At 49.6% G+C, this 25641-nt stretch overlaps 1 protein-coding gene across 9 annotated transcripts in view; it reads left to right on the plus strand.

The window, feature by feature from the left end:
* SLC8A3 (solute carrier family 8 member A3) overlaps nucleotides 1-21320 on the plus strand; it is a 98292-nt gene extending 76972 nt beyond the window's left edge. For 4 of the 9 annotated variants that reach the window (XM_068684135.1, XM_068684138.1, XM_068684131.1 and 1 more), the window contains exons 4-8: nucleotides 8943-8960; nucleotides 16443-16567; nucleotides 17040-17139; nucleotides 17702-17977; nucleotides 18137-21320. In XM_068684135.1, the coding sequence (XP_068540236.1) occupies nucleotides 8943-8960; nucleotides 16443-16567; nucleotides 17040-17139; nucleotides 17702-17977; nucleotides 18137-18513 (896 nt within the window). In that variant the 3' untranslated portion in view covers nucleotides 18514-21320. The remainder of the gene's footprint in view (nucleotides 1-8942; nucleotides 8961-16442; nucleotides 16568-17039; nucleotides 17140-17701; nucleotides 17978-18136) is intronic. The other 5 variants (XM_068684140.1, XM_068684139.1, XM_068684136.1 and 2 more) reach the window with 3 other exon arrangements.
* Nucleotides 21321-25641: the final 4321 nt, after the last annotated feature.

Here is a 25641-nt window from a genome sequence, read left to right on the forward strand (position 1 = left end):
AATAATGATTGAAAACAAGCAAATAGAACCAAGTCTGCAAACCCCAAATCCAGAAAATATAACCCTCTTTCTCCTCCTTCCCCTCCCTCCTTTTCTCCTCCTCCTGTGGATGGATGGACTTTTGCTCTCTGCCCTTCTGTATTCTCACTCTCACCCTGTTCTGGTGTCATCTCTGCCTTTTAGAGCCCAGCTTACTTCTGATCCTCCTTTCGTGCGATGCTTGGGCCTCAGAGGCTGTATTATTGTGACTGGGTTTCTTTGTCTTGGTCTGTTTTTGTTCTGAGCACACCTCTGCTGTTCTCCCCTCTCCTGCTCCTTTGCCAGGACCTTGGGGAATGTGAAAGACAAGAGAAAGGCATAATGCATGGCTGCCTCTTCGGCTCGTCCCGTACACCCCCCTGCCCTTCCCTCTGTTGTTGCCTGCCAGTGGCTTTGCCTTGGTGCTCTTGGGTCCCTGTGAGGCGTGGTGAAAAGCCCCCAGGAGAAGAGGGAAGGTGTGAGGTATCTCATTTTGCTTTTATTTTGAAAAACGGTTCTCCATGTCTTTCATCCGAAAAGCACCTTAATGTGTCTCAGACAACCTCAGCCTGTTGGGCAGAGGGTGTGGAGCTCTGTTAATGTCCTACTTCAGCATTGGTGCACTGAGACCCAGGATCCCCCAGCGGATCAGGATCATAGTGGGACTGAACCCTAACTTTGTCATGCCTTTCCTACGTGTATCTTTGTCCTCCTATACGTGTTTGACCTCTTTCTCATTGAACAAGTCTTGCCATGGGCTTCACCAGCTTTGGGGTGGCCAGGGAGGGCTGATCTCTAAACAGAATCACTTTACAAAAAGGACTTGAAATCTACCTTCTGGGCACCTGATACAGAGTAAAGACAGCTGTGTGTGCCCACAGGCTTATTTCTGCTCCCACATATTGCTGCTGGTAATGGAAACATCTGGCAATTGCCTGTGCCTCACACAGCTTCCCCTTGCAGAAACGTCTCCTGTCCCTTATCTCATAAACACAGCAACTACCCTCCAGCCAGTCCAAGCTCCCATGCACAGCTCTCCAGGACATTCAGGATAGACACAGCTTGCATTAGCATGACAATGTCATATAGCATCTGTGGATTTGTGAAATGTAAACCTCAAAAGCATTCACAGTTTAATGCCGTTAGACCATCTCCTGCAGCCCCTAGGCAGTGAGGGACATGAGGTTTCGCTGTGTGTTGAGCTCAGGCCCCCGGGTTTCACCAAAGTCCAACTTCAATGAGCATTCGTTCTTGATCAGCAGCAGTGACCAGGCTGCCATGTCCCATGAGGTTATGTTCCAGCAGTTACCTGCCCTCCGGCCTAAAGATGTGGGTGGGCATACCTAGAAGTTGCCTGGCCTCAGCTTGTAGCCGCTAGTTATTTTCCTGCTTTTCTCCACTGGATTAAATAACCGTGTAGCATGCTGCACCTTCTGTGTAGGTACCTGCTCACTATCTGTATTACACTTAAATTGCTTCTTGGGAGGTTAAGGAGATTAAACCTTTGAACATGGGACTGCAAAATGTTTTCTTCAGCCCTAGAAGCACCCCAGGGTCTCCTCTCTACACATGTCCCTTCACATCTGCAGGGCTCACACCTCCATCTCAGTGGCTACGGAAGGGAAATCACCTGCTTCTTGCTCTCTCCTGCCTGGGCATTTGGCAGCCTGCAGCATCTCACTGAAGTTGCTGCTCAGTTGTCTGCTGTCTATGAGCTCTGAATCCCTCTCTAAACCAGTGAGCTTCAGGATATAGTCAGGATTGGGCTGGTTTCTGTGAAATCCCGAGTTTCTTTTTCGTGTCTAGGCAATGTCGCATGTGGCTGAACAAAATCACTTACCTGAAAAAAATCCAGCCTTTAAAGTGGTTCAGTCTGTACAACATCCTGTCCTCGTTGTTTGTAGGACTGTGGTGCCAGTTTGTTGCTTTGTGCGCATCTCATTTACACCAGCATCGACTGGAGTCAGTGGGATAGTCTGGTACATAACCAGCAGAGAGGAGATCTGATGGAGTGCTTGTTCTCCATCACAGAGCCTGCAGGCCAGCTGCTTCTCCCCGAGGTAAGGGCACAGCCTTGGCTGTGTTCTGCTTACCAGCAGGAAGCGCAGGACCACGAAGAGGAGGAGATGCAGAGCCCTGGTTGGCCTCATTAGAGAAAAGTCAGAGCAGGAGCACTGTTCTTAGAATATAAGAACAAGATTAAAATGCATCTGTAAGTGTTCCTGGCACAAGGTGGCACAGTCGCTACACCGATTCCAGGGCATCTGGAAAGATCCCGAGCTCTGCAGTGCTGCACCCCGCAGAGTCTCCAACGTGCTTGCCCGGTGCCTGGGGTGAAGAATGAGGAGCTACGGGAGGCTTCCAGGTAGGGAGCATCTGGAGGGACAGACAAACACTGCCTCACAGGCAGCTCCCAGCGGAGAGGGGCAGCCCAGGAGGTGTATGGGCTCTCAGTGCTCACAGAGATATGCTCCGGTACCGCTGTGCAGCCTCATGCACGCTGGTGTGCAGGGAAGCTCAAAGCTCAGGCTGACTCCGAGCCACCTGCTCAGACACGTGCTCCTGCCTTGCGGGGTGCCTGAAGCACTCCTGTGGGCGGTGTGGCCCCGCTGTCTGCAAGGCCGGAGCAGCCCCCTCTGTGCAAACAGAGGCTGCAGGGATTCAGCCACAGACTGGGGAAGAAAGTCCCAAACCACCAGCACGTAGCTGGGAGTTTGCTTGTTTTCATTGCGGTGACGAATGGGCCCCCACACGACTCGCAAGGCGAGGGCAAAGCACGGCTCCCGGCCCTCCTGGGAGGTTCAGGCTGGGTTGCTTTCGCTGAATTGTCTCTCTGGGTTTCGGCTACCCACGCATTTCTTTCCAGCACCACAAAAGATGTGGTTTTCTTGACGGCCTGCCCTCATTTTGTTGTTACTCCCCGCTTAGCTCCGTCATGCTGAGCCTGTGCCTAGGGTGCTGTAGGAGCATTTGATGTTTTCAGACTGTTCTCAGACTGCTTTGTGGTGTCCTCAAAACACTTCTTCCGGCCCCCTTTGGAGCTGGATTGTGCTGTGTGTCCCAGCTAACTGCGTGGTGCTGGGAGGCAGCCCCTCCATCCCCGTGGGGACTGTGCTGTGGTGGCTTTGTCACGGGGCCTGCAGCTGCCTGGGACCTCACTGAGGTGCTGCTGGCCTGAAGGACAGGAGATAGGGCCTGGGGTGAAATGAGTGAGGAGATGTGGTGCCTGCTCTTCCTCAGGGGAAGGCAGAGCTGGGTGAGCCAGTCACCAGGGGAGTAGATGTGTGCTCTTCAAACCGGCCTGGGGCAGAGATTGGAGAGCTTATTTTGGATGCAGAATGGCTATGCCCTTTGGGCAAGGCATGCCTGGGACTATGTAGCTGCAGGAGGTTTCTATAAGGGAATTCATCCTATAGCTCTGGCTCTTCAGCAGCTGATAGCCCCTTCCCAGAGGAGCAACATCTCTGAGGCCCAGGAAGGTACCTGTGGTGATCCAGACACGAGTCTTCAGGTTGCTCAGGGCCCTCACGACATGTGACAGCCACTTCAGGGTAAACACAGGCACTCCTCCTGTCCGTATAACGAACTGATAGAGCCTCATGACTGAAATATTGCGCACTGTGCACTGTCTGCAGAGACTGCTCCTCACTGCTCACCCCACCTGTATCAGTACCTGCTCTGAGCCCAGGGGCATGCTGTTGTTAACCTTTGCTGCAAGGGGAGCTGACCATTAATTCCTATTCTTTGCTCCTCTCCTGTATATAAAAGTCTGCAGCACCAAGCCCTGTCTGGCAGCCCATATTGTCTTTTTCACCAGTTGCTTTCTTCAGCTGGAGTTTCTCGAAGACTTTCTGGTCATCCAAATAAATCACATGGAGCAGTTTGACTTTAGCAGCTTGTTCTGTTGAGGTGCTCAAATAACTCAGAGGTTAGAATAGCTCTGGGATGGGTATCTTCCCAGCCCATTCCATGAGGGAGGCTGATACTTGTTCTGTGGTGGCACATCAGGTGCAAGGAGCACTGGCAAAGATGGCACTTGGTGCAAGCTAGTTATATTGAAGTGAATAAATACAAAGAAATCAGAGAGAATCATGTTCTTTGCTTGGCAAGGAGGGTAAGAGTGAGTGTAGCTTTTTTCTATCCTCCTGGCCATCTCCCAGGTTTCCCGATTTTTATTTTTGTCATCTTTGTTTCTAAGAAATTAATCTCTGGATCCTTCTTGTGTCACCTTTCCTCCGCATGTGCAGTTATAAACTGAATCACTGCCTGCTGAGCACTGCAGGACTTTGAAACCTCCCCACACCCTCAGCCACTTTTCTGGCCAACCTTTTTCCAGCACCTTTTAAAAGTGTTTCTGCCATGAAACGAGTCATTCCCTTTAGGTCAAGATGCAATCTTTCAGTTTCACCATTACTCCCATGGCAGCTCTGGTATCATTTCACGTTACCCTCAGCTCAGACCTAGGTTTTTGCTGCTGTCAGCCCTGCAGGATTTCAGAGAAATCCAGCCTGTTTTTACTTTCTTCACACATTAGCTTTCACACTTTGTCCACAGCCCTGGATTACAGGAGCTAAACTGGCTTTGCTTTCCCTAGAAAAAGCCAGCCTTCTGCTTATATTGTGGTTAACCTTAGGGTTGATAAAGCCCCAGTGGCAAGTGAGGCTACATTGGAAGATTTCACTCGATAGCAGATAATGGTGAAAATAGCATCTGGAAAATTACCTTTCATGAGGGTAATTGGGAATCTGCTCATGAGAATCCAGCTAGTGGCACAACGATAGAAGATTCAGCCCCAGGGATGGTGCCTGAACACTGACTGTAGAGCATTGCACTCTGTAAAAGGGACAGACATCCTTCATGCAAAATTTTGCTTCCGAAACCATGATATGACTTCGCTGGAAGTGGGAGCACAGGTGGCTGGTGAGCACTATTAAACAGATGGCTGGCATGACCTGGCTTGGGAAGATTTTGTCTGAAATCCCCTCAAGCCTCGCAGCACTGAGTGAAGTGGTGTGGACGAATCTCCTGACGCATCTCCATTTAATTGAGTGTCAACACGCCATACAGGAAAGCTTCATGGCTCAGAGGATGGATGTGGCTGGAAGTCAGAGTTAAGGATTAAACTGCAAAGAAAGATGGGCTCCTCATTTGCATTGATCCAATTGAGTTATCTGTTTCAAAATATTGGTGATGATGTAACTGGGTACAAAGGTCCATGCCTGGATAAGATAAGCCACATCGACGTGTGAGAACATGCACTGCAGTTTGCTGAGGTGTGAGCAGAGTCTGGGAAATTCCTTCTTCCATCAGCTGCTATGGGAATAGCAGAAAAATGCTAGATTTCTGCTGCCTTTTTCTCTGAGGGTTTAATATTTTGCTTGCAGCTCTGTGATTAACCTGAATGCTGCTAATTCTCCTAATGGACAGAAAGGATCAGGGTCTGTTTCTTGGAGTCTTTGCCATTGACTTCAATAATAACAGGATTCAGGCTAAAGCTGGAAAAGCTCCACCTTGCTTATCTTATGAAAAATACATGTTCGTAGCTCTTCACAGTCCTTTAGGGAAACAGTTCGCTCACCTCAGCGCTATCTGGAGCCAGAGCAATGCTCTCACCTTTCCTCTTGCTGCCTTGTGCCTGTGCTGTGCGTAACGGGGGCTCCCCTCAAAATCCACAGCCACCCTCATGTCTGTTCACTCTGTAAGTAGCGGGTGTTTAACCACCTGTGAGGATCCTCTCATCCACACAGTGCATTCCTGTCTTAGGTACATTGATTAGAGAAGATTTATGTTAATCAGGAGCAAGGCTAGAATAAATAATGCAATGTGGTCAAACCTCTCTGTGAGGTACAAACAGCAGAAAAAAGGTATTGATTGTTTAGAAAACATCTGTGGCAGACATCTAGCACACCCAGTTGCTGTAGATTACAGGATTGTCCTGTTTCTGGTCTGCTCCCAGCCCAAGCTCGTTCCTCTTGTTTTTAGTCCTTCTTGTTCTTTGTGCTTAGTGGAATTGAGGCAGGAGAGAACGCAGTCCCTGATCTGTGAACCACACCAATATGCCTGTCACAGCAGAATTTGACCCCAAAGTACATTGGCTTATTAGCAGCTAAGTTCAGGTCTAAATTCTTTGGCCCCAGCCCACTTGCTTCTGGAGCAAGCCATGTCAGCTCATTCAGGGGTTCACACCAGTAGGTGAGTTCCTGCAGAGCAGCAACTACAGAGGCTGGGCTCAAAGAGGAAACGTGAAGCATTGCATCCATCGGCACTACGAGCTTGAGTGGTTTTATCCATGTATCACTCCTCCATGCTTACTCACTTCAGCATATGCCTGCCATTCTCTTTGTGTTTTGAAGGCAAGGCTTTGAGTCTCCCGAGAATCCAGGGAAAAGCATGGTTAGAGCCTGCCAGGCACGGGTATTCGTCTGTACTCCTGCTGTGCAAGGTTTGGGTGCGGGGTACTTGGCACTGCGACTTTGAATTTGGCTACTGAACTAATTTTAGCAGCTGCCTATAAGAATGTGCTGGCCAACCCTCTGAGGCTACCTGAGATGCCAATAGCAAGCGCTGAGGTGGCCTGGTTAGGGCCTGGGGAGTGACACAGCAAGGGTGAAGAAGGAGGAGAGGTGTATGAGGACAGAGCAGGGCAGCAGAGGGAGGTTTGTAGGATGGGAAGAGCACAGGGGCTGTCAGGGGAGCTGGTGCAGGTGCAGCATCCCCAGATGGACTGTCAGGAAATGTTACAGGTCAGGACTAAGGGCACATTAGCAGATGCGTGTGCAGGAAGGAAGCTTTAGTCCGTGAAATCATTTTCTTGCTTGCATGCACAGCATTCACTCAGAAATATAAAGATAAAATAATCCCTTGCCTTTCTGCATGCTATATTCTTGATGTTTCATTCATAGCTTTATAGGCTTCTTCAAATATTCATGTATCATATCATAAGTGAAAGGGAGAAAAATACTTCTTTTGCAGGCTCAAAAGCAAATGGGAAAAAAATAAACTCAAATCCCAGAGCACTAGAATAACATTTTTAAAAAACATGAGGAATCAATGTCTTTTTTTTTAATAACCACAGTAGCTTAGGGGCCCAGTAATATTTCATTATATTAAATCTGAACACTGAGTTGACCCATTGTATTAATGCTTGCAATTGCAAAAGGCAAAGTAAATTTTCCCCTATTGTCTGGAGAATCAGAAGACCGTGGAAGAGGAAGGAGGCCACAGCAGGACAGAGCTACGAGGAGCCTCCAGATTCACGCTGTGACAGGCCTGTTGGAGACTTGCAGACAAAGTCCCACGGAGGACAGGAGACTGTGTGGTCAGAGCAAATACCCCACTGCTTCCCGTGGCTCTGTGGTACTGTACTTGCTGCAGAGCATATTCACAAGTGGTTCCTCCAGAGGTTTTTGACTCTGGAAAGGAACTGTCTCTGAAAAACGAGGGATGCTCAGCAAGGAGCCTCCTCATCTCCACTTGCTGCCAGGCTCCGTAGTGACTCTGGGCTGATATGCAGGGCACTGGTGCTTTCCTGGTAGTGCCGAACCACACAGCTGGTCCTGCCCGCTCTGCTGCCTCTTTGCAGCCTGCAGGGAAGGGTTTCCAACAGCACGCAGGAGTGCCTGAGAGCCAGGGCACAGCATCACTTTCCTGGCTCTGCTGCTGATGTGCTGTGCGACCTTTGACGAATTGCTTAGGAAATCACTTTCCAACCAGAGTAGATAAAATTAGGTACCTCCGTGTAAAAGTGCCTGCTTCTCAGAGGCCTGAGCCGGCAAGCCTGGGTAAATTAGCGCTTTTGGATTCCTGCCCACTTCTGAGTTTGCAAAATGTTCCCTTTAGCCTCTCTTTGCTGGTTTCACCATCTGTCAAATGGGGATGTTAATACTGACTCAGTCTTTGTGCAGAGTTTTAAGCTTCTGAGACTAAAAGTGTGTGATAATAAGTGTTAGTAATTACAGTGCTGTCATAGCATGCAACCCAGTCTTCAGAGACCAGCTTGCTGTTTGAAGGACAGGTAGAAGTCAAAGCTAAGGCACGGTGCTCGCCCCTCTTGGAGAGGGTTCAGGTTATTTTGCTGTGTGATACCCCATGCAGACTGAAGGGTAGTTATTTGGGAACTTGGGCGTAGGCTGTGGCATTTTAGGGGGATGCCTAGGAGGGACCCAGCAGGATGTTTCTTTGGGACAACCGTGGAAATGAAGGCAGGGGAGCCAGCATATGGACAGTCAGGGTAAGGTTGTCCCTCACAGGGACCTCCATGCCACTTTCTTCCCACCTCCATCCTTGCAGGACCATGTGGTGACATGTGCCAGGAGGCAGCTGCACCCCCGTGCAGCTCTGTCAGGCAGGCTGGGAGCAAGGAGAGCCAGGAAGACCCCACGCTGTGATGCTTTGAGCCTGCCTGTGCCCATCTTAGCACCTGTGAGGCCAGGGACACCAGGGCATCTGTGGGGAAGATGCACAGCCACGTTACCCCTGTCCTCACACTGGCCCTGAGGCCAGCACCCATTTTATCAACACCTCCCCTAGCTGAGGCTCTCAGCAAGCTGCAGTTTGGGTCATGTCAGGCCCCGATGGCAAGCGTGACTGTCCCCCCACTTCTTTCCCTTCCCCTCCCTGCTACTGCCCACCTGCATCCCATCCTCCTGCCTTTGCTCGGGGGGTTGGGGGGTGATTTTTGGGAGCCAGAGCACTGATGCGGTGCTCGCCAGCATCATCTCCATCTCGCTGCCGCGGGGTCTGCTCCCCAGCCTGTGCCTGGCATGCGGCCCTGGGGAGCTCGCACACCGCACTGAGCCATGGCCATCGCTCACTGAACGTTGTCCTCTGCTAAGCAGCTTCTGCTTTTTCCGGCGGGATATTAACTTTCTCCCTGTTTTCTTCTTTCTCCCTTTCTGTCTTGTGTCGTTCTTCTCTCCGCACAGCTCTGCTGCTCACCCAAGGTAAGACTGCTTTTTCTCTTTTCCTCTTCCTTCTCTGCCTCTGTTCTCATCTTCTTCAGTCAGCCTCTTCTGTTGGCATTTGTTGTGTGCAGGGATCCCTCCAGCTCCCGGTGCTCCCTCCAGAACGATGTGTCAAGACCATGGCAGTGGTTGATGTCTGAGAGCCTTTCCCCAATTCCAGAAATTTCCCTGCAGTTTTGGGAAATGTCCCAGCCAGGTTGGAAGGCAGAACCTGCAGGTCTGGCCCTGACTCTGCCCTCTCTTTGGGAAGCCCGGGGAGTTGGTCCTCCCAATGCACCCAGCTTTTCCTGCGGTTGTGGAGCTCCTTGGCTGGGGCAGGCACCTGGGGGGGTCCCCATGTCCTGTCCCTGGGGGGGCACCCAGCACCAGCAGCACCTCTAGGATGTGATGCGCATCAGCACCGCTCCCCTCCACCCCAGCTCCAGCTCTGTGCTCCTCGCCTCCTATCACAGCAGGATTTTACATTTATTAGTACTGAATCCCACCTCTCTGCCTGAAATCCCCGCCATGCCGGTCTCTCTTGGCATCCTGTATTTTTCTCACTCTTTCAATTCCAGGTATGATTACAGTTGAATTTGCACTAAAGGAACATTTGTCAACAGGCATGCAGGGTGCAGGGAGGAGCTGTCAGATTTGCATGCAGACTTGGAAAAACAACCCCCCCAGATTTAGAAGCTGTGCGTAACACCTGAGCTGTGCTGCAAACCAAGGGAGCAGTGTCTCTGCAGTGCAAGCTTCTGTCTCTGAGACTTTCAGGAGGATGCCAAGGCTGCTGTGCAGGGGATGGCCCGAGCCCACAGGAGATGAGGCTAATTAGGAAATTGCTAGTGGCAGACAGAAGTCCCCAGCTCCCCAAATATCAGCTTAGGGTGTTATGGAAACCTCCTCCGAGCAGTTTGGATGGCTTCCTTTGTTACTTCTTCAGGTCCAGGAGGACTGGAAATAAGTTGAGCACGGCCTCCTTCACAGTAATTTCATTGCTTTAATTCAGTAGCTGCCTAATTTGATCAGAACCTCAGGAACCAAATAATCTGTATTAAAATAATATAACTTTCTCCCGCTGTTGTGATCCGGCCTGATTGCTTTTGGCAGCTGTTGCCGGATGACGTGGTCGCCAGCTAAGGAAAGTTGCTCTCCAGCAACAGAGAAAAGCTTCCTCTCTGGCCGTGACGGGGGGAGGTCTCTGGGGTGCCAGCCCCCCGCCACCCTCCTTGCTGGGATGCCCGGGGTGCCCGTGGGGTGCACGGCAGGCACTCGGCTGGGATCTGGGCTGAGCCGCCGCACACGCTGGGGTGTCACTCAGCAGCCATCACGCCTAATAAGCGGGGAGAGAAGTGACGTTCTCATTTAGTCCGTGTCACGTTAGATTTAGGTTACATGGAAGCGCAGGAATCTTTGTGAAAAGGGCTTGGTTGAGCGTTTCGCTGCAATCTGTCTGTCCTCTCCCTCCTGGAGCATCTTCCATGCCCCTCTGCCGCTGCCTGGCCCTCCTGTGCACTGATGGAAGGTTGCAAACCTTCCGAAAGCTTTGCTTCACAAAATGCCCGGTGCCAGCTGTGGGGGCTGCAGGGAACTGGAGCGGTTCAGGGTGGCTGTGGGGTGGCTGGAGGGTCACACCTAGTAGTTTTTTACCTTCTCTGAAGCATAACCTTTTGTGTTGGCACCGGCACTGACCCCCCTCTGTACTCTTTATATGGGGAAATATTTGATACCAGTTGTCCCCAGTAATTGGGCTCAGGATGTTCAGATCCTTAAAGGTATGAGGAATTATGAAAACATTAGCTACATACATACCCTAACTTCAGCATATTCAGCCAAATCAAGGGAAATATTTATAAATATGTTTCTTTGTGTGTTGAAACTCATGAGCCCCCTCTCCGTATGTGTAGCTATGTGGCCGCTGTCCACTTTGCAGTGGGAAGGCTGGGGAGCAGAGCTGTCGGGGACGGTCACATCAACATCGATCTTAGAGCAGAGCCAGCAGTGAAATAACGCACGGCTCCCTGTTCTGTGGTTTAGCCGCGTGTTAGCCCTCCTCTTGTGGATGCACAGTTTCTCAGTTAGCATTAAGGACACTAGGGCATGTGTACTGGGTGCATCATGCCTCAGAAATAGCTTTCAGGGCTAAGTAAGCAGATTCCTCCCATTTTTAGAAAGCGGCACAGGCTGTGTGTGTGTGTGTGTGTTTCTTTAAAGGGCACATCAATATGCTAACCTCCAAAGCCAGCATGTCGTTTAGCCAGCAGTCTTCCCCAGTTGTGACTGACGGATTGACAGCCCTCTGGAGAGAGGAGCTCATTCATGCTCAGTGTTTACTTTGTTTAGCTGGGATTATATTTTATTGAGCCACAACAAAAATCCCATTTTAATTGTCGTTTTAATTTCTTCCTAGCAGCGCAGTCCCCAGAAGGGGTGACCTTCATGCAGATCCATGCCCACTCCAGAAACGGATGGATACGAGATAGCTCGAGGGGTGCGAAATGGCCTTCAGAGAAGTCTTTCATGAATACATTGCTGGTTTTAATCCAATTTATTCAGCAAGTGACAGGGAATACAAACCAGCCCACAGCTGCTTGGTAGTCTTGCAGCATTTCCTAGGTGATAGGGATCTACCTCTCTAGCAGTGTTACGGGGCCTTGCTGTTGCCTGCTTCAGCACAAAAGCCGTGGAAACGGGCTTTATCTACCTCTGATTTATGTTGTGTCCAGCAGGCCACAGGCAATGTCCAGCTCCCAGGCCCCTGAAGGGAGTTGAACAAGCAAGCATGCAGGTAGTACCTGCCAGGGGCAGTGCATGGCATGGAAACTGCTCTGCTTTCCCCTTTCCTCAGGGAGAAATAACAGCAAGTGGGGATCTGTTTACAGCATTTTCAGCCCAAGAAACTGCTTGTCACGTGGAGATATGAAAGCACTTTGCAAATAACTGCAGATGAAGTCCCAGGGTGTCCCTGCAGGAGCACATCATTCTCATGCGGGTGAGCAAGCCGAGGAGTGAGCACGGCAGGGACATGCCCAAGGCAAGGAGTGGGACCATGACCAGGAGCTGCTGGCCCCCCATCTGCCCCACCTTAGTGCTGAACTGACTCTGAATGGGGCAGAACAACTGGGAGCATGAAGGAATTTAACCAAAAACCTTCTTTCACTTCCCACTGGGAAGCGTTGGGTATGAGCTGTGGCCATTGCTACAGGATGGGCAAACGTGGGCTGCATTGTCCTTCCTGCCCTTGCCTTACCAGCCCTGCTGCTCTCCCCTGCTGGTAGCATCTCCTGATGAGCATCCTGGCACGAGGAGCAGGTACCTGCATGCGGCACCTGGTTCACAAGCCCCAGCTGGCATCACCTGAGCAGCCTGCACATCTCCTGTACCTGGGCGGGCTGTTATCACCTGATGGTCACACAGACCTGCAATCCAGTGCAGGCAGGGTTTAGAGCACCCCACCACCCCCACCTTCCCCTTCCCAGGGAGGAGGTGATGGCAGCCCAGGAGGCCCTGGTGAACTCCTGTTCATGCTGGGCATACCCAGACCTCGTCAGGTTTAACCGGGGTTGACAGCTGGGAGTCCTGGGTGCAATCCGCATTGAAGAGCAGGTGCCGGTGTTGATACAAACAGAACTCATGCTAGTTAATAATTAAGCTGCAGTTTGGCAGTGCTTACCTTGGCAGACTTGACCTTCCAAATTAAGCCTGTCTCTCCCATCCACCCTCCTTCTGTGCCTTCTTTGTCCCATCCCTTGGTGGTCTCTGCAGGCTGGCACCCCTGGGCGATGTGTGACACACCTCACCTGTCCCTGCTTCCTGGAGGAGCCCTCACGACCCCCTCTCCACACTTGTTTCCTTGGGAGGAAGGGCATGCCCTGTGTTTTTGGCAGAGGCAGCAGCCTCCTGCAGTGCTGCTGGGTAAGGGCCACCCCTGAAAGGCAGGAGCATCCATCTAAATATCAAATTGATGAGGAATCAGGTCCCTGTTGCCCTGGGTGAGTGTACTGGCCACTAGATGTTTGTACAAGACAGGTTTGTGAGCTCTCCTCTAGCACATCAGACCTTTTGGGAGTGTCGTGGTTTAACCCGGCCGGCAGCTAAACACCACGCAGCCGTTCGCTCACCCTCCCCCCTCCCTCTCTGGGACGGGGGAGAGAAATGGAAAGTGAAGCCCGTGAGTTGAGATAAAGACAGTTTAATAAGACAGGAAAATAATAATAACAAAATAATAATAAAATAATAACAATAATAATACAATGGTGATAATAGGAAAGTAATAATAGTATGTACAAACAAGTGATGCACAATGCAATTGCTCACCACTCGCTGACCGATGCCCAGCCTAACCCCGAGCAGTCCGGCCCCCTTCCCCCGGCTAGCCACCCCTATATATTGTTTAGCATGACGTCAGATGGTATGGAATACCCCTTTGGCTAGTTTGGGTCACCTGTCCTGGGTCTGTCCCCTCCCAGCTCTTACTGCACCCCCAGCCTGCCCGCTGGCAGGACAGAGCAAAAGGCTGAGATGTCCTTGGCTTAGTATAAGCACTGCTCTGCAACAATTAAAGCATCGGGGTGTTATCAGCACTCTTCTCATCCCAAGCCAAAACACAGCATTCCACCAGCTACTAGGAAGAAAATTAATTTTGTGCTAACTGAAACCAGGACAGGGAGTTTTTAGTCTGCTAGTATGGCTGCAACCATGAGGCAAGGCCCTTGGGACCTCGCTGTCCCCTTCCCTGAGGTGTGCTCTGCTGCTGGGATGTTTTAACAGTTTATTCCCTTTTAGCAGCTGGATCTCTGCACATGGGGCTCAACTCAGTCCTCAGCATCCCATGGGAACAGACAGACTCCACAGGTTCAGGTTGTATCTCCCATTAGGGTAAAAAGACTCGGGTTAAACATTTTCAAAATCACCTTTGAAGTTTGTTAGGTTTCTGTACTTAGCGTAACAGGTTGCACATTTGAAAGTATTTCTACTTTTTAATGAGTCATGCAGGAATCACCTCCTTTTTACACTATTTGTAAGCTTCCTCTTTTAACATTTCTGTGAGCTACCCAGCTGGACATGCTGCCTATGCCTGTTCCCTGCTGTTTGCTTGCACCTAGCATTTGAAAGGCTCAGCTTTGGAGCAGTATTCAATTAACTGCCCCCACAGGAGATCTTGACGTGCCTTCTTGGGCGACCATGCCTCCTCTCTGTGCCCTGGTTTGCTGTATTCACCACAGAGAAGCTGTGTGGTGACAGCAGAGCCTCCATTACTCAGGTCTCCTGGACATGCTGTCAGCAGGCCGCAGGTCCATCGCTGGTCAGCTCATTGCTTCGCCTGAAGTGTCCTCAGGCTTGAAGGTGCCTCTGGTGGCACTTCTGCTGACAAGGCGTCCTCTGAATAGTGCACATCCCACAGCCCTTCGGTGCTGTGGTAGGCACCGACACCTTTACTTCTGATTTCTAGATGGTCTCCCTGCAGTGCCTGCACCAAGCGCTTGCACTGTGCCCGGCCCAGGGATCACCAAAGCTCTCTGTCCACTGCTGGACATAGACCTGTCCATTCACTCTCTTCTAAGAGCTGCCTGGCAAGCGCTTGCCATTTTCATCAAATCAGTAGGTGATCTGCAAGTGGCTTGTAGAGGCAACAAAGCCACCTGCCAGCAGCCGAAGTCCTGCCACCAGCCATGGACACACGCAGCCCCACAGCCCGGGGCCTGGCTCACAGTCAGAAGAGAGCGGGCAGGTCCTCCTCAGAGGAGGATTTCACATCTTCTGGCACAGCCACATCAAACAGCATGAGCAAGGTGACAGGTTCTGAGATAAATCCATGTTTGATGCTGCTCCCTACAGGGAAGAGAGCATATTCTGCAGTGCGGGCACTTAGAGACGTGTCTGAAGATGGCTAATATTTGCATGAGACTCCATGTTGTTTTACCAGGTCAAAGGCTTTTGTCCAATCAGTTGAAGTGGGGACTAAGACTTTGCTGTAGTGCTTCTCCTGTGATTGTTAAGCTGGGGAAATTCAGTCTGAGATTCCCAGTTTTCAGGCAGCTCTGACTGACTTTCTGTGCTGTGCGACTGCAGCTGGTGGGCAGTAGCCCAAGGGGCCATGCTGGCAGCTGCGACCCGTAGTTTTTCAGATGAAGGTACTTCCCGGGAACGGCTGTAGTGAGCCAGATTGTCACCGAATCTGGGCTTTGCAGCCTTGCTGGGGTGGCTGCTGTGCTCCTTCCTCAAAGCAGTGTCAGCAGACACCAGCACATGCTGGGCTCTCTGCCATGCTGGGCCCTGCAGAGCTGGGGGTGCCTCCTTCCTGAGCTGCAGGCTGTGGTGGGGCTCAGGTGGGGTAAGTCAAGGACGTGCCGTGGCAACTGATGTTAAATGCTTAAGTGAATATAAGTAGTTGGAGTTTTTTCCTCAGCGATCATCAGTCCATGCCTCCAAACGTAACTTTTTGTCCAGGTTCACCTCCATCTCAGCCACCTCCTTCCCTCTGTGTCTGCTTGGCCTTCTCCTGCAGTCACCCTCTGCCATCCTGCCTTGCTCCAGCTGCTCTGCTCCTCTGTCTCTGTCAGGATTCGTAAACTTTTGGGGATTCTCAAATCTGCTGTAGGTGGTGGTAGGCAGTGATGTTTTTGATGTACTTCATTGATTTCAAATGATGGATGTAGGTGTTTCTGCCTCTGTGATGGGATATAGTAATGCCACCTGACATAGGAGTTCTTATATATTTTATAAACTCTGCAAGTCCTGCAAGGCTTACAGTGTCTGCAATCAATCTAGCAGGGCTGATGAAGAGAAGGCAGAGTTTATAACTAGATTCCACTGGGAGGTTATAATTTGTTCTGTCTGATTTTTGGTGAGATCTGCTTGACTCCACATGGGATTAATCATATCTGAGGCATTACCTGGGGTGTTTGTAAACTCTACAGGAAGCCTCGGGCAACATCTGGCCCCCTGCTCAGGCAGAACGAGATGCTGTTCTGTTGTGGTGCCTCTCAGGTTGTGACTGTGTGTCTCTCTGAGGGTTAGCTTGAGCACTGAGCAGCACAGAGTGCCAACAGTGATTTTCTAATCAGAGGGGAATAAAAAGCTGCTCTCTCTTCTTCGTTCAAGCCAGGAAGCATGCCAGGATGTTGAAATTGTCTTAAAGGCTGCATGTGCCAAATGGCAGGGCGCGTGGTACCTCACTCTCACCAAAAGTGTAGCAGAGGTGATGGGAGGGCGTATGTCATCCAAGAGCACCAATGCAGGCTGAGGAAATGTGTGTGTTTTTAAAAATAAGACCAAGATAGATATGTTCTCAGTGACTAACCCATACACAGAAATCTTGGGCCTTTATTTCTGTGGCCCAGCACCCCACACTGCCCCCCAAAGTCCTTGCGTGAGCTCAGCGAGCTGCACAGGGGCTGCAGAAGGCCCCAAGCCCCTGCAGTGTCCTGGTGCCCAAGGGCCGCTGGCTGCAGCTTAGTGTTGACCTTGCTTTTGCAGAGGTGGCTGAGAGGAAGCTGACGGTCGAAGAGGAGGAAGCCAAAAGGATTGCGGAGATGGGCAAACCAATCCTTGGTGAACATCCCAAACTAGAAGTCATCATTGAGGAGTCCTATGAGTTCAAGGTCAGTGGTTGGCCCAGGGGGTCTTCCAGGAGGGTAGAGCTCTGTGGCAGGGAAGAGCAGCGCTGAAGATCAGGACTGAGGAGGCAGAGGGTGGCCACATGTACAGGGAAAAGGCTGCTGGAAGAGGAAAAGGAGTGTGCAATGCAATGGAGTGGATGTAGCTGCTGGTAGGCAGGGGTGAAGGGAGGAAGACATAGGGAGCACAAGCATACGCCAGCATGCAGCAGAGTGCAGGAGCAAAGATGTCCTTAGTGAGGCAGGGGTGAGGGAAGAAGCTTTGTTTGGAGTAACGGGTGGCAAACAAGCAGACTCTGGTGAAGTATGGGTCATGTGTGGGAGAGGTATGGGTGGGCCCAGCTCCAGGCATGGAGCTGGCTGGTAAGATAGTGCCTGTTGCACCTCTGTAGTTTGGGAAGGGACCTTGCCCACAAGCTGGTGGTTCAATTGTTGTGCATCTTTATTCCCACAACAGAGCACTGTGGACAAGCTGATTAAGAAGACAAACCTGGCTTTGGTTGTAGGGACACATTCCTGGAGGGACCAGTTTATGGAGGCCATTACTGTCAGTGCAGGTGAGGGGGAGATCAACAAACCCACGCCAGCATCCCCAGCTTGGGATGAGCTGTGTCTGGGCTCAGCAGACAGCATCTGCCTTGTCAGGGATGCCCGGCTGTTGGGTGTGTGGTGTTCTCTCACCAGAAGCCAGAAGGGCTTCCTTTGAAGTGAAAGAAGAGAAGCAGGGTATTCGCTTTACTTCCCTCTAGCAACTAAGAGAAACTGCTCCTGTGGAAACAGTGTCTCCATCCTTGGAGCAATGTTTTTTCCCAGGACAGCTTCCTTCTTCCTCCATCTCTCCCTTTTCCTTGCTATCTGCCCCACACTCCCTACCTATTTTCTCTTTCCCCATCATCCTGTATCCACACAAAGACCAGCAGTGCTTCCAGCCTCTGGCTGATCTGCCCCATGAGGCTAAGGAGGGACGCCTCCAAGGCACTGCTGCTGATACCCTCACGCAGATGTGAAGCTTCTTGTGGGGGCCATGCTGGCAATCAACCCGTGCTCTGGAGCAGGGGTGGGTGGCCACGTAGATGCCCCATCGCATGAGGCAGACCTCTTCTTCCACATTGCTTGCAGCGGGTGATGAAGACGAGGACGAGTCGGGCGAGGAGCGCCTGCCGTCCTGCTTCGACTACGTGATGCACTTCCTGACCGTCTTCTGGAAGGTGCTGTTTGCCTGTGTGCCCCCCACCGAGTACTGCAACGGCTGGGCCTGCTTCGTTGTCTCCATCCTCATCATCGGCATGCTCACGGCCGTCATTGGCGACCTCGCCTCCCACTTTGGCTGCACCATCGGCCTGAAGGACTCGGTGACCGCCGTCGTGTTCGTAGCCTTCGGCACCTCCGTACCAGGTGGGGAGGCCGTGGGGAGGGGCCGGGTGGTCCAGAGAGGGTCGGGATCCATGTCCCAGCTCAGGTGGCACGCCTGAGCCTCCATTGTCCCTCAGGCAGGGGGGTTGGCCATTTCTGCCCTTGGACCCCAGTGATTCCTCCTTCCCTCCTGCCCTGCAGACACGTTCGCCAGCAAAGCCGCGGCCATCCAGGACGTGTACGCCGACGCCTCCATCAGCAACGTCACGGGCAGCAACGCCGTCAACGTCTTCCTGGGCATCGGGCTGGCGTGGTCGGTGGCGGCCATCTACTGGGCGTCGCAGGGGCAGGAGTTCCAGGTGTCGGCCGGCACCCTGGCCTTCTCCGTCACCCTCTTCACCATCTTCGCCTTCATCTGCATCAGCGTCCTCCTCTACCGCCGGCGGCCCCACCTCGGGGGGGAGCTGGGCGGCCCCCGGGGCTGCAAACTGGCCACGACGTTGCTCTTCGTCAGCCTGTGGCTGCTGTACATCCTCTTCGCCACCCTGGAGGCCTATTGCTACATCAAGGGGTTTTAGGCGGTGGGGGGACGGTGCCGCCGGGGGAGGGACCCCCTCCTCCGTTACCTCACGGGACACCGGCCCTCAAAGCACGGTTTCACCAGGAGGGACGGCTGTCAGTCCGCTGCCCGGACAGTCGGACAGCTGGGTGCCAGGATGGGCAAAACCCTCACAGAACAAAAACAAAACAAAACAAAAATCCACAAAAAAAAACACCCCGAAAATGATACAAAAGAAAAAAAAAAAAAAGAAAGCGACAATGGCAAGCGTTTAAATAAAACAGAACAAAGTAAACCCAGCCACTGACCCCAGTCAATGAGGTTAAGAAGTTTCAGCCATCTCTAAGGGCCTCCTTTCCTGCAGGTTCTTGTTCCCATTCTCCTGATCACCCCTCCACCGTAAGGAGATGCTTTCTTGTTTTTACTGTTTGGGAATTGCAGAAGTCTGATCAGGAATTTGATTTTTTTTTTTCTTTTGCTTATTGCTTTTTGGGTTGGGGGGGGCACATAGCTTGGTACTTTTTTTTTTTTCTTTTTTTACTACTCAAACAGAAAAATGTTACAAGTTTAAGATCTAAAGCTTCAAGCTGCCGTCAGTGCTGGAATTGAACATGTATTTTTTGAAGCCACAAAAGACTGACACCGTCAAAGAACTTTTTCACTCTCACCCATTTCCTCCCCCACCTCCTTCCATTTATTTCTTTTTTAAGAGCATCACAAGACTGATATATTTTTAATACAAACACACACATACACGTACACACACACACAAGTTCCGTGATGAAGGCTGGAGCATGTAGCATCTCAATCACCTGCCTGGGCTAAGGAAAAAAAAAAAAGGAGGAAAACCAAACAACCAAACAACCCAACCCTCTAATATAATACGTATCGTGTATTTTGACTATGGCATTTCTCTTTGTACAATTAACTTTGAGCTTGTTGTACTGCAGGGAGAGGAAATTATGTTCATTTACAAATGGTAAGGAAATAAACAGCTGCACAGAACTAGCCTGCCGGGGGGCCGGGGAAGCTGGCACAGGCTCCCCAATGATGGTGCAGTGATCCTCCTCCTGGAGGTGGGAGTGGGTCCCTGTGATAACGTGCTGCTCTGGCCTACCTGAGTGAGCAGGAAGCCTCTGCAGTGTCCCCAGAGCTTTTCTTCTAGGCTGAGTTAAATATTCAGGTTTGCAAGGAGGAGCAGGGTCCCTGTCCCCACCCGTCACCCCAGCAGTGACCATCCGGCTCCTGAGAATGCCACACCAAAACTACAGGGAAATAAAGGCAGGAGGACAACAGGGAAGCCCAAAAAGAGTGCTGGTATTGTCCCACATGGCCAGCCTGAGCTGTGTCACGGCTGCTGTTTCACTCGGCTGCCATCCCGATGCTCGCAGTGCCCGCGTCTCAAGAGCAGCCATCAGTCCGTGGAAAGGTACGGGCTTCAGACCTGCCGCCTGCCCCAGGAGTCCTGCGTCACCTCCAGCACATCCTCGGAAAACCAGACAGGCAAAAGGGCACCCTTTTCATTTGAAGTGCATTTCTTTTTAAAGGAACACAAACAAACAAAAACAAACAAGAGTATGTCATGAATTACATCAATGGCTGCAAATTGAAATGTTGGGTTGGTAATAAAATTAAATAAAACCTATACCTATATCTATATAAACAGTGCTATCTATAAATATATTTCTTAACTGAGAGTCCTGGAAGGGGATGTGAAAGCCTTGCTCTTTTTAAAGTGTTTCCAAGAGGAAGATTTTTTTTATTATTTTTTTTTTCCTACAAAGAAACAGGTGCTGTAAAGGGAAGCATTTTCCTCATAAATTTCACTAGCACAAGCCAAACCCAGGCAGTCAGCACATTAAAAGAGGAGCTGGCAAACGGTCCATCCCTACCTCCTGGGGGGCTTTCTGCTGCCCCAAGAAGAGGCAGGGAGATGGTGTCTGTAGGTGAGGAACAACGCAATGGGAACAGCATTGTCAAGGACAAAGACAAGACGTAACATTATAGCAGGTGAATAGATGAGAGTGACAATGGTCCTTAAAACACAGATAAAATATTTATTTTCATACAAAATGTTTATCAAATATATCTCTATGTAAATGTGTATAAACCTAAGGCAGAGAATAAGGAGGATCCTGCTTACAGGGACAGCAGGAGCTTTGCTTGCAGAAGCTCTCAGTGGGTGAAAGCCCTGGGGTTTGAAGCTGACAAACACCCAGCCTTCCCACTCTCCCTTTGCCATGGCTTTTAGGGAAGGGCAAAAAAAAGAAGGGCAAGAAATCCTGAGGCCAGGTTCCAGCTGAGTTTGCCAATCTTTTCGGCCTCTGGCTGTGCCAGCAGCCACCAAGAGCAGCTTCTGCCAATGTCAGTCCCTGCTGCTGCTGCCACCCGGGCTGGGACCCCAGAGCACAGACGTGTGACAAGGAAAGAAAAAGTTTTAAGCCACCAAAAATGATCTCTGGGCTTGGGGGGGTGTTCAAGGTGCAGCTCTCAAGGGGATTGTGGTATCATTGCTGTTTTTAATTTGGACATGTCAAGTCTGTTCAGTTCTTATTTTAACCATAGCAGTTCGCCCATTCCTGGCTAAAACCCGGGCACGGGGAGCTGCAGTGCTGTTATTCTGTTGCTTGTGCTGTATCGGTCGTGTGCTTTTCATCTGCTGCTTTCTTAGGCTCACTTTGGGGGGGGATGCAGGGGGACGAGTGTCTGCAATTGCCAATTGCATGGTGACTTTGGTGCCCTCGATGCACTGTGGAGATCTGTGCCAAGCTGACAACTTCAGTGGAGTGTCTCTTTGTTTTATTTTTCTTTTTTTTTTTTTTTTTACTTCATTAAAAAATATGCAAGCTAAAAAAAAAAATGTGGTGCCTTTGGGGATTTGTTTTTGCTGAGGCTTTTATGTTTTATTTTTGGGCTGTGTGCTTGCTTGTGCTGCATCTGGGCAGGTGCCTGGATGCGGGGTTGCTGTGCTGGGAGGGCCCGGCAGCTGCTTTGCAGGGGGTGCTTCTGCTGCTCCGTTTTCCTTGCCACTGCTCCTTCCTCTGCTTCTCCTGGCAGCTTCCCATCGCAGCCTGCGATAAAACCCGCTCTCCTCTCTCGGCAGCCCTTTCTCCTTTGCCACATGCTTTTACCTTTCAGCTGCAGGGTGCTGGGGAATCAGGGGTGAGGGCACCTGGTGGTGCAATGCAGCAGGTGCTCATCACCTCCCTGCAGCTGGCCTGGGGGCTCTTCCCATGCCCCGTGTAGCATTCCCGGGATAACTCCTGGCACACTGGGAGCAATACACAGTTCAGAATGAAATGGCTATTAGAGATGTTGAGCAAAGGTTTTAAGCCAGGGAGGAGGGCGTTTATGGCTCTCGGATCGGGCTTTGTTACCTTTTCAGTAATTACTGTTTTGTTGGTGTCATCAGAGCTGTTCTGGACAAGCACAAATTAAACACAAAAATACCCTGTGATTCACGTTTCCTCCGCTCCCGCAGCTGTGGCTGCTGGATGGATTTGTAAGCCACTTGTCCTTGGTGTCGGAGGAGACCCCTCCCTCCCAAAGCAGTGACACTGCTTCACCTCACAGCAACAGCTGCAGGAGAAGCCCCCTACGAGACCTCCCCACATGCCTTCCCCAGCAGATTTGCTTTGGGAAGGTGTTTTGGAGGCCACCCAGAGCTGTTGTACCTGGACACTGGTGAGATAAAGCGTAGGTAGCAAGGCCTTTGAGGAATCTTTCCTCCTTGGAGATCTTCAAAAGCCACTTGGACGTGGGCCTGTGCACCCTGCCCTGGGTACTTTTGTATCATTCACTGGGAATTGCCTTTTTTAAGAGGGGTGGGAAGCTTTTTTGGGTTAATTCTGCTTGGGAATGGTCACAGCCATGACCTTGGTGTGAGAACCACCCGCACGAATGGGAGCAGCAGTTGCTCAGCCCTGGCAACAAGCTGAAAAGCGCTTGTCACCAAGAATAAACTTTGGAGTATTATATCGGGGGGAAAAATGTTTTTAATGACTGACCATTGTCATCGTGTGTGTGTGCCAGAGGCAGACAGATCGTTAACAGTGGTGTTATTTGTGGCTTGCATCCATAGGGGGTGGGGATGACGGGCCTCCCAGTATTTAAATGAGCCAATTACAATATCTGGATAATTAGCACCATGAGTAAATGGCCCACCAAAATTAACACCATGAGTAGATTTACCATTTACCCCCTTCCCCCTGGATGAGTTGACCAGGTGTTCCTCCTGCACCTGCACCTAAGGATGCACTGATGTCCCTAAGTGCCATTGCTGTTGCTGGCTGCAGCTGTGGCTAAAGGAAAACTCACGACCTGCCTGCTAGTCCTTTCTGGGGGATGCACTCAGAATTTGGGCCAGTTTGAAGAATGCAATATAAAGTAACACAGATCTAGGAAGTTGAAAGTGGTATGACATCTAGACGAATTAAAGAATAAACCATCCAAACAAGATTTTATTTTATTTTAGGGTCTACACTATGAAGTTATAGATACATTTTTGGGACGGTCTCTCTAGTGTCTCAGAAAACAGACTTAGGAAGTTAAATTTGGTCTGACATCTAAGTGGATTAAAGAATAAACCATCCAAACAAGATTTTATATTTTTTTAGGGTCTACATTGTGAAGCTGTAAATACATTCTTGGGATGATCTTTCTGGTGTCTTGGAAAATAGGCAACTTTACAGAAAAGCTGGTGCCATTTTGTACACCTTGGGTATATGGAAATATTGTGTGATAAAATCTCACCACAAAAGATCATGTGAAGCCCTCAGAAGGTCACCATGACACCTCCTTGGCAGTAAGGCATGCTGTAGAGACCACCTCCAACACCATCATTGATCATTAAGCTTTTAAAAATGTAGCAAAAGAAGTTCTATCGCCTTCTCTCCTTCAGTAGCATCTTGCACAGAAAGTAACTGTAAACGTTAAGAGTTTTCTTTTGCCCTGATCATTTTTTCCTTCTTGTTTTATTTACAGTGGCATGGAAAATCATCGATCACTATCACTATCATTGATCACTGTATAAGAGCATTTCATATATGAGAAAGCCCTTCAGCTTTTTCCCCTTCTCCTCTTTCATCTTCTGAGCAGTCTTTTCTGTTGGATTGCTGCCTGCTGGGTTCTCGTTTTGTGTTTGCACATTCACTCCAGCATCCTCACAGCAGGTCACTGCATGCTTATCTGCCGAAACTCATCCTGTTGACTTGGACCGTTCCTTCAATTTATCAAGCATTCTGGTCCTACCCTTCATGGGTAGCTCCCAACCCCTCCCAGTTGCCTGCTACCAGGAAATTTTATATCAAAGCAATTTCCTAAAGCTGCTGACAAAAATACTGACTAGACCTGGACTGTGGATGGGCACTGAAAAGACTTCCCTAGGAAGCTCTCTGACTTTGACTCTGAACTCAGTGCATCGTGAGCCTAAATAGGTTGCATTTCCTCAGCTCGTTTATGAGGATGTCTTCTGGGACAGTGCCAGAAGCCTTACCAAAGTCAAGACACATCACATCTACTGCTAACCCCCCCAGCCATGAGGCCAGTTATCCTGTCAAAGGATGGAATTAAATGGGTTTGATGTGATTTGTCCTCAGCAAAACATCAACAAATCCATTCCAGCCATTTTTTACAAATTTGTACATACATCTAGGTGATTAGAGAATAATTGTTCAGTACCTCATTCTTACAGGTTTTCACTTAGCGACACCATTAGGACATCAGGTCCCTAGGTTTTTCTTCATCTCTCAGTTAGGTGACATTGCTTTGGCATCTTTAAGTCCTCTGGGATCTCACCTGTATTCTACAATGCCCCAAAACCTATCCTACGCGAGCCAGAAATACTTGGGCCAGTGCTCTGATTCTCCAGAAGGAACTTCATCAGGTCCTGCTGACATTTTCCTCAGTGATCAAACACCATTTGCATTGCTCTCGCATTGCTTTTTTTCCTGCTCATTCAGGGACTGGTGGGTGGGGGGACATGCATTGTGTGACCTTTTCATTTAAATAAAATTAATTCTGCTAAGTATAGGGTCACAATACATTATTTATATTATTTTATTTTATTTTATTTTATTTTATTTTATTTTATTTTATTTTATTTTATTTTATTTTATTTTATTTTATTTTATTTTATTATTTTATTTTATTTTATTTTATTTTATTTTATTTTATTTTATTTTATTTTATTTTATTTTATTTTATTTTATTTTATTTTATTTTATTTTATTTTATTATTTTTTAACAATGACAGGCTTTAAAGGCTCTGCCTGTCCTTATATTACTGATTCGCATCACCTTCCATATTAAAACAAACTTTGCCTTCTCCCTTCACATCTTTTAGATCACATGCTAGTTACGGGTATTTTTAGGCCTCAGCCTTTTTTTATCTTATACCTGCCCTCTCATGCTATTCCTCTATTTGAAGTCTTAGGTAAGCACCCTTCTGCTTAGGTTTCTTTTCATACTTCAGGATGTTAAAGAGCTCTTGACAGAGCTTTATTGTCTATATATTGGTCCCTACATATGCTCCTCTCATTTCCCATCCAACAGGATAGTTTCTTATTAGGACTCTGACCTCAGCTCTTGAGAGCTCTCAGATCTCTTTTACACTTAAAGACATTTATTCAGAGATCCTGCCCCCACCAGTTTCCTGAATTCAATTATATTTGCTATTTTATTTTTTAGAGTTGAGGTGCTTTAGCTCGTTTTACAGAGGACTGGCATTAAACTGCATTTCAAGCAGGAAAAGCAAAGAATCTGAACAATTGAAAAAAAATGATAATAGCTCAAGAGATGCAGAAATTCACATTCACGTTGGACTGCGGGTGACCGGCTCCGACTTCGGCCACCTCCGTGCAGCTTTGCCTGCTACAACCCGCCAGCTCCCAGCGAGAACATCCAAGTCGCTTCTGAAATAGCTCCAGCTCTTCAGCCAAGCGCTGCGTCAGCTCTTTCCTGACACAGTGAAATCAGTAGGGATCACTTGAGCAGTGCCAGCCAGAATCATGAGACAGCAATGGCACTCTGTGCTGTGCAGAGCCAGAGCTTTACTCTTTAAAGGGACGCTGGACATTCAGTCTCTGCAGTTTTATTGCCTGGAGCACATCATTGAGATGCTACGGAAGAACTCATTTCAGCAAACCGA

Source organism: Anas acuta, chromosome 5, assembly GCF_963932015.1.
Source record: "Anas acuta chromosome 5, bAnaAcu1.1, whole genome shotgun sequence".
NCBI lineage: Eukaryota > Metazoa > Chordata > Aves > Anseriformes > Anatidae > Anas > Anas acuta.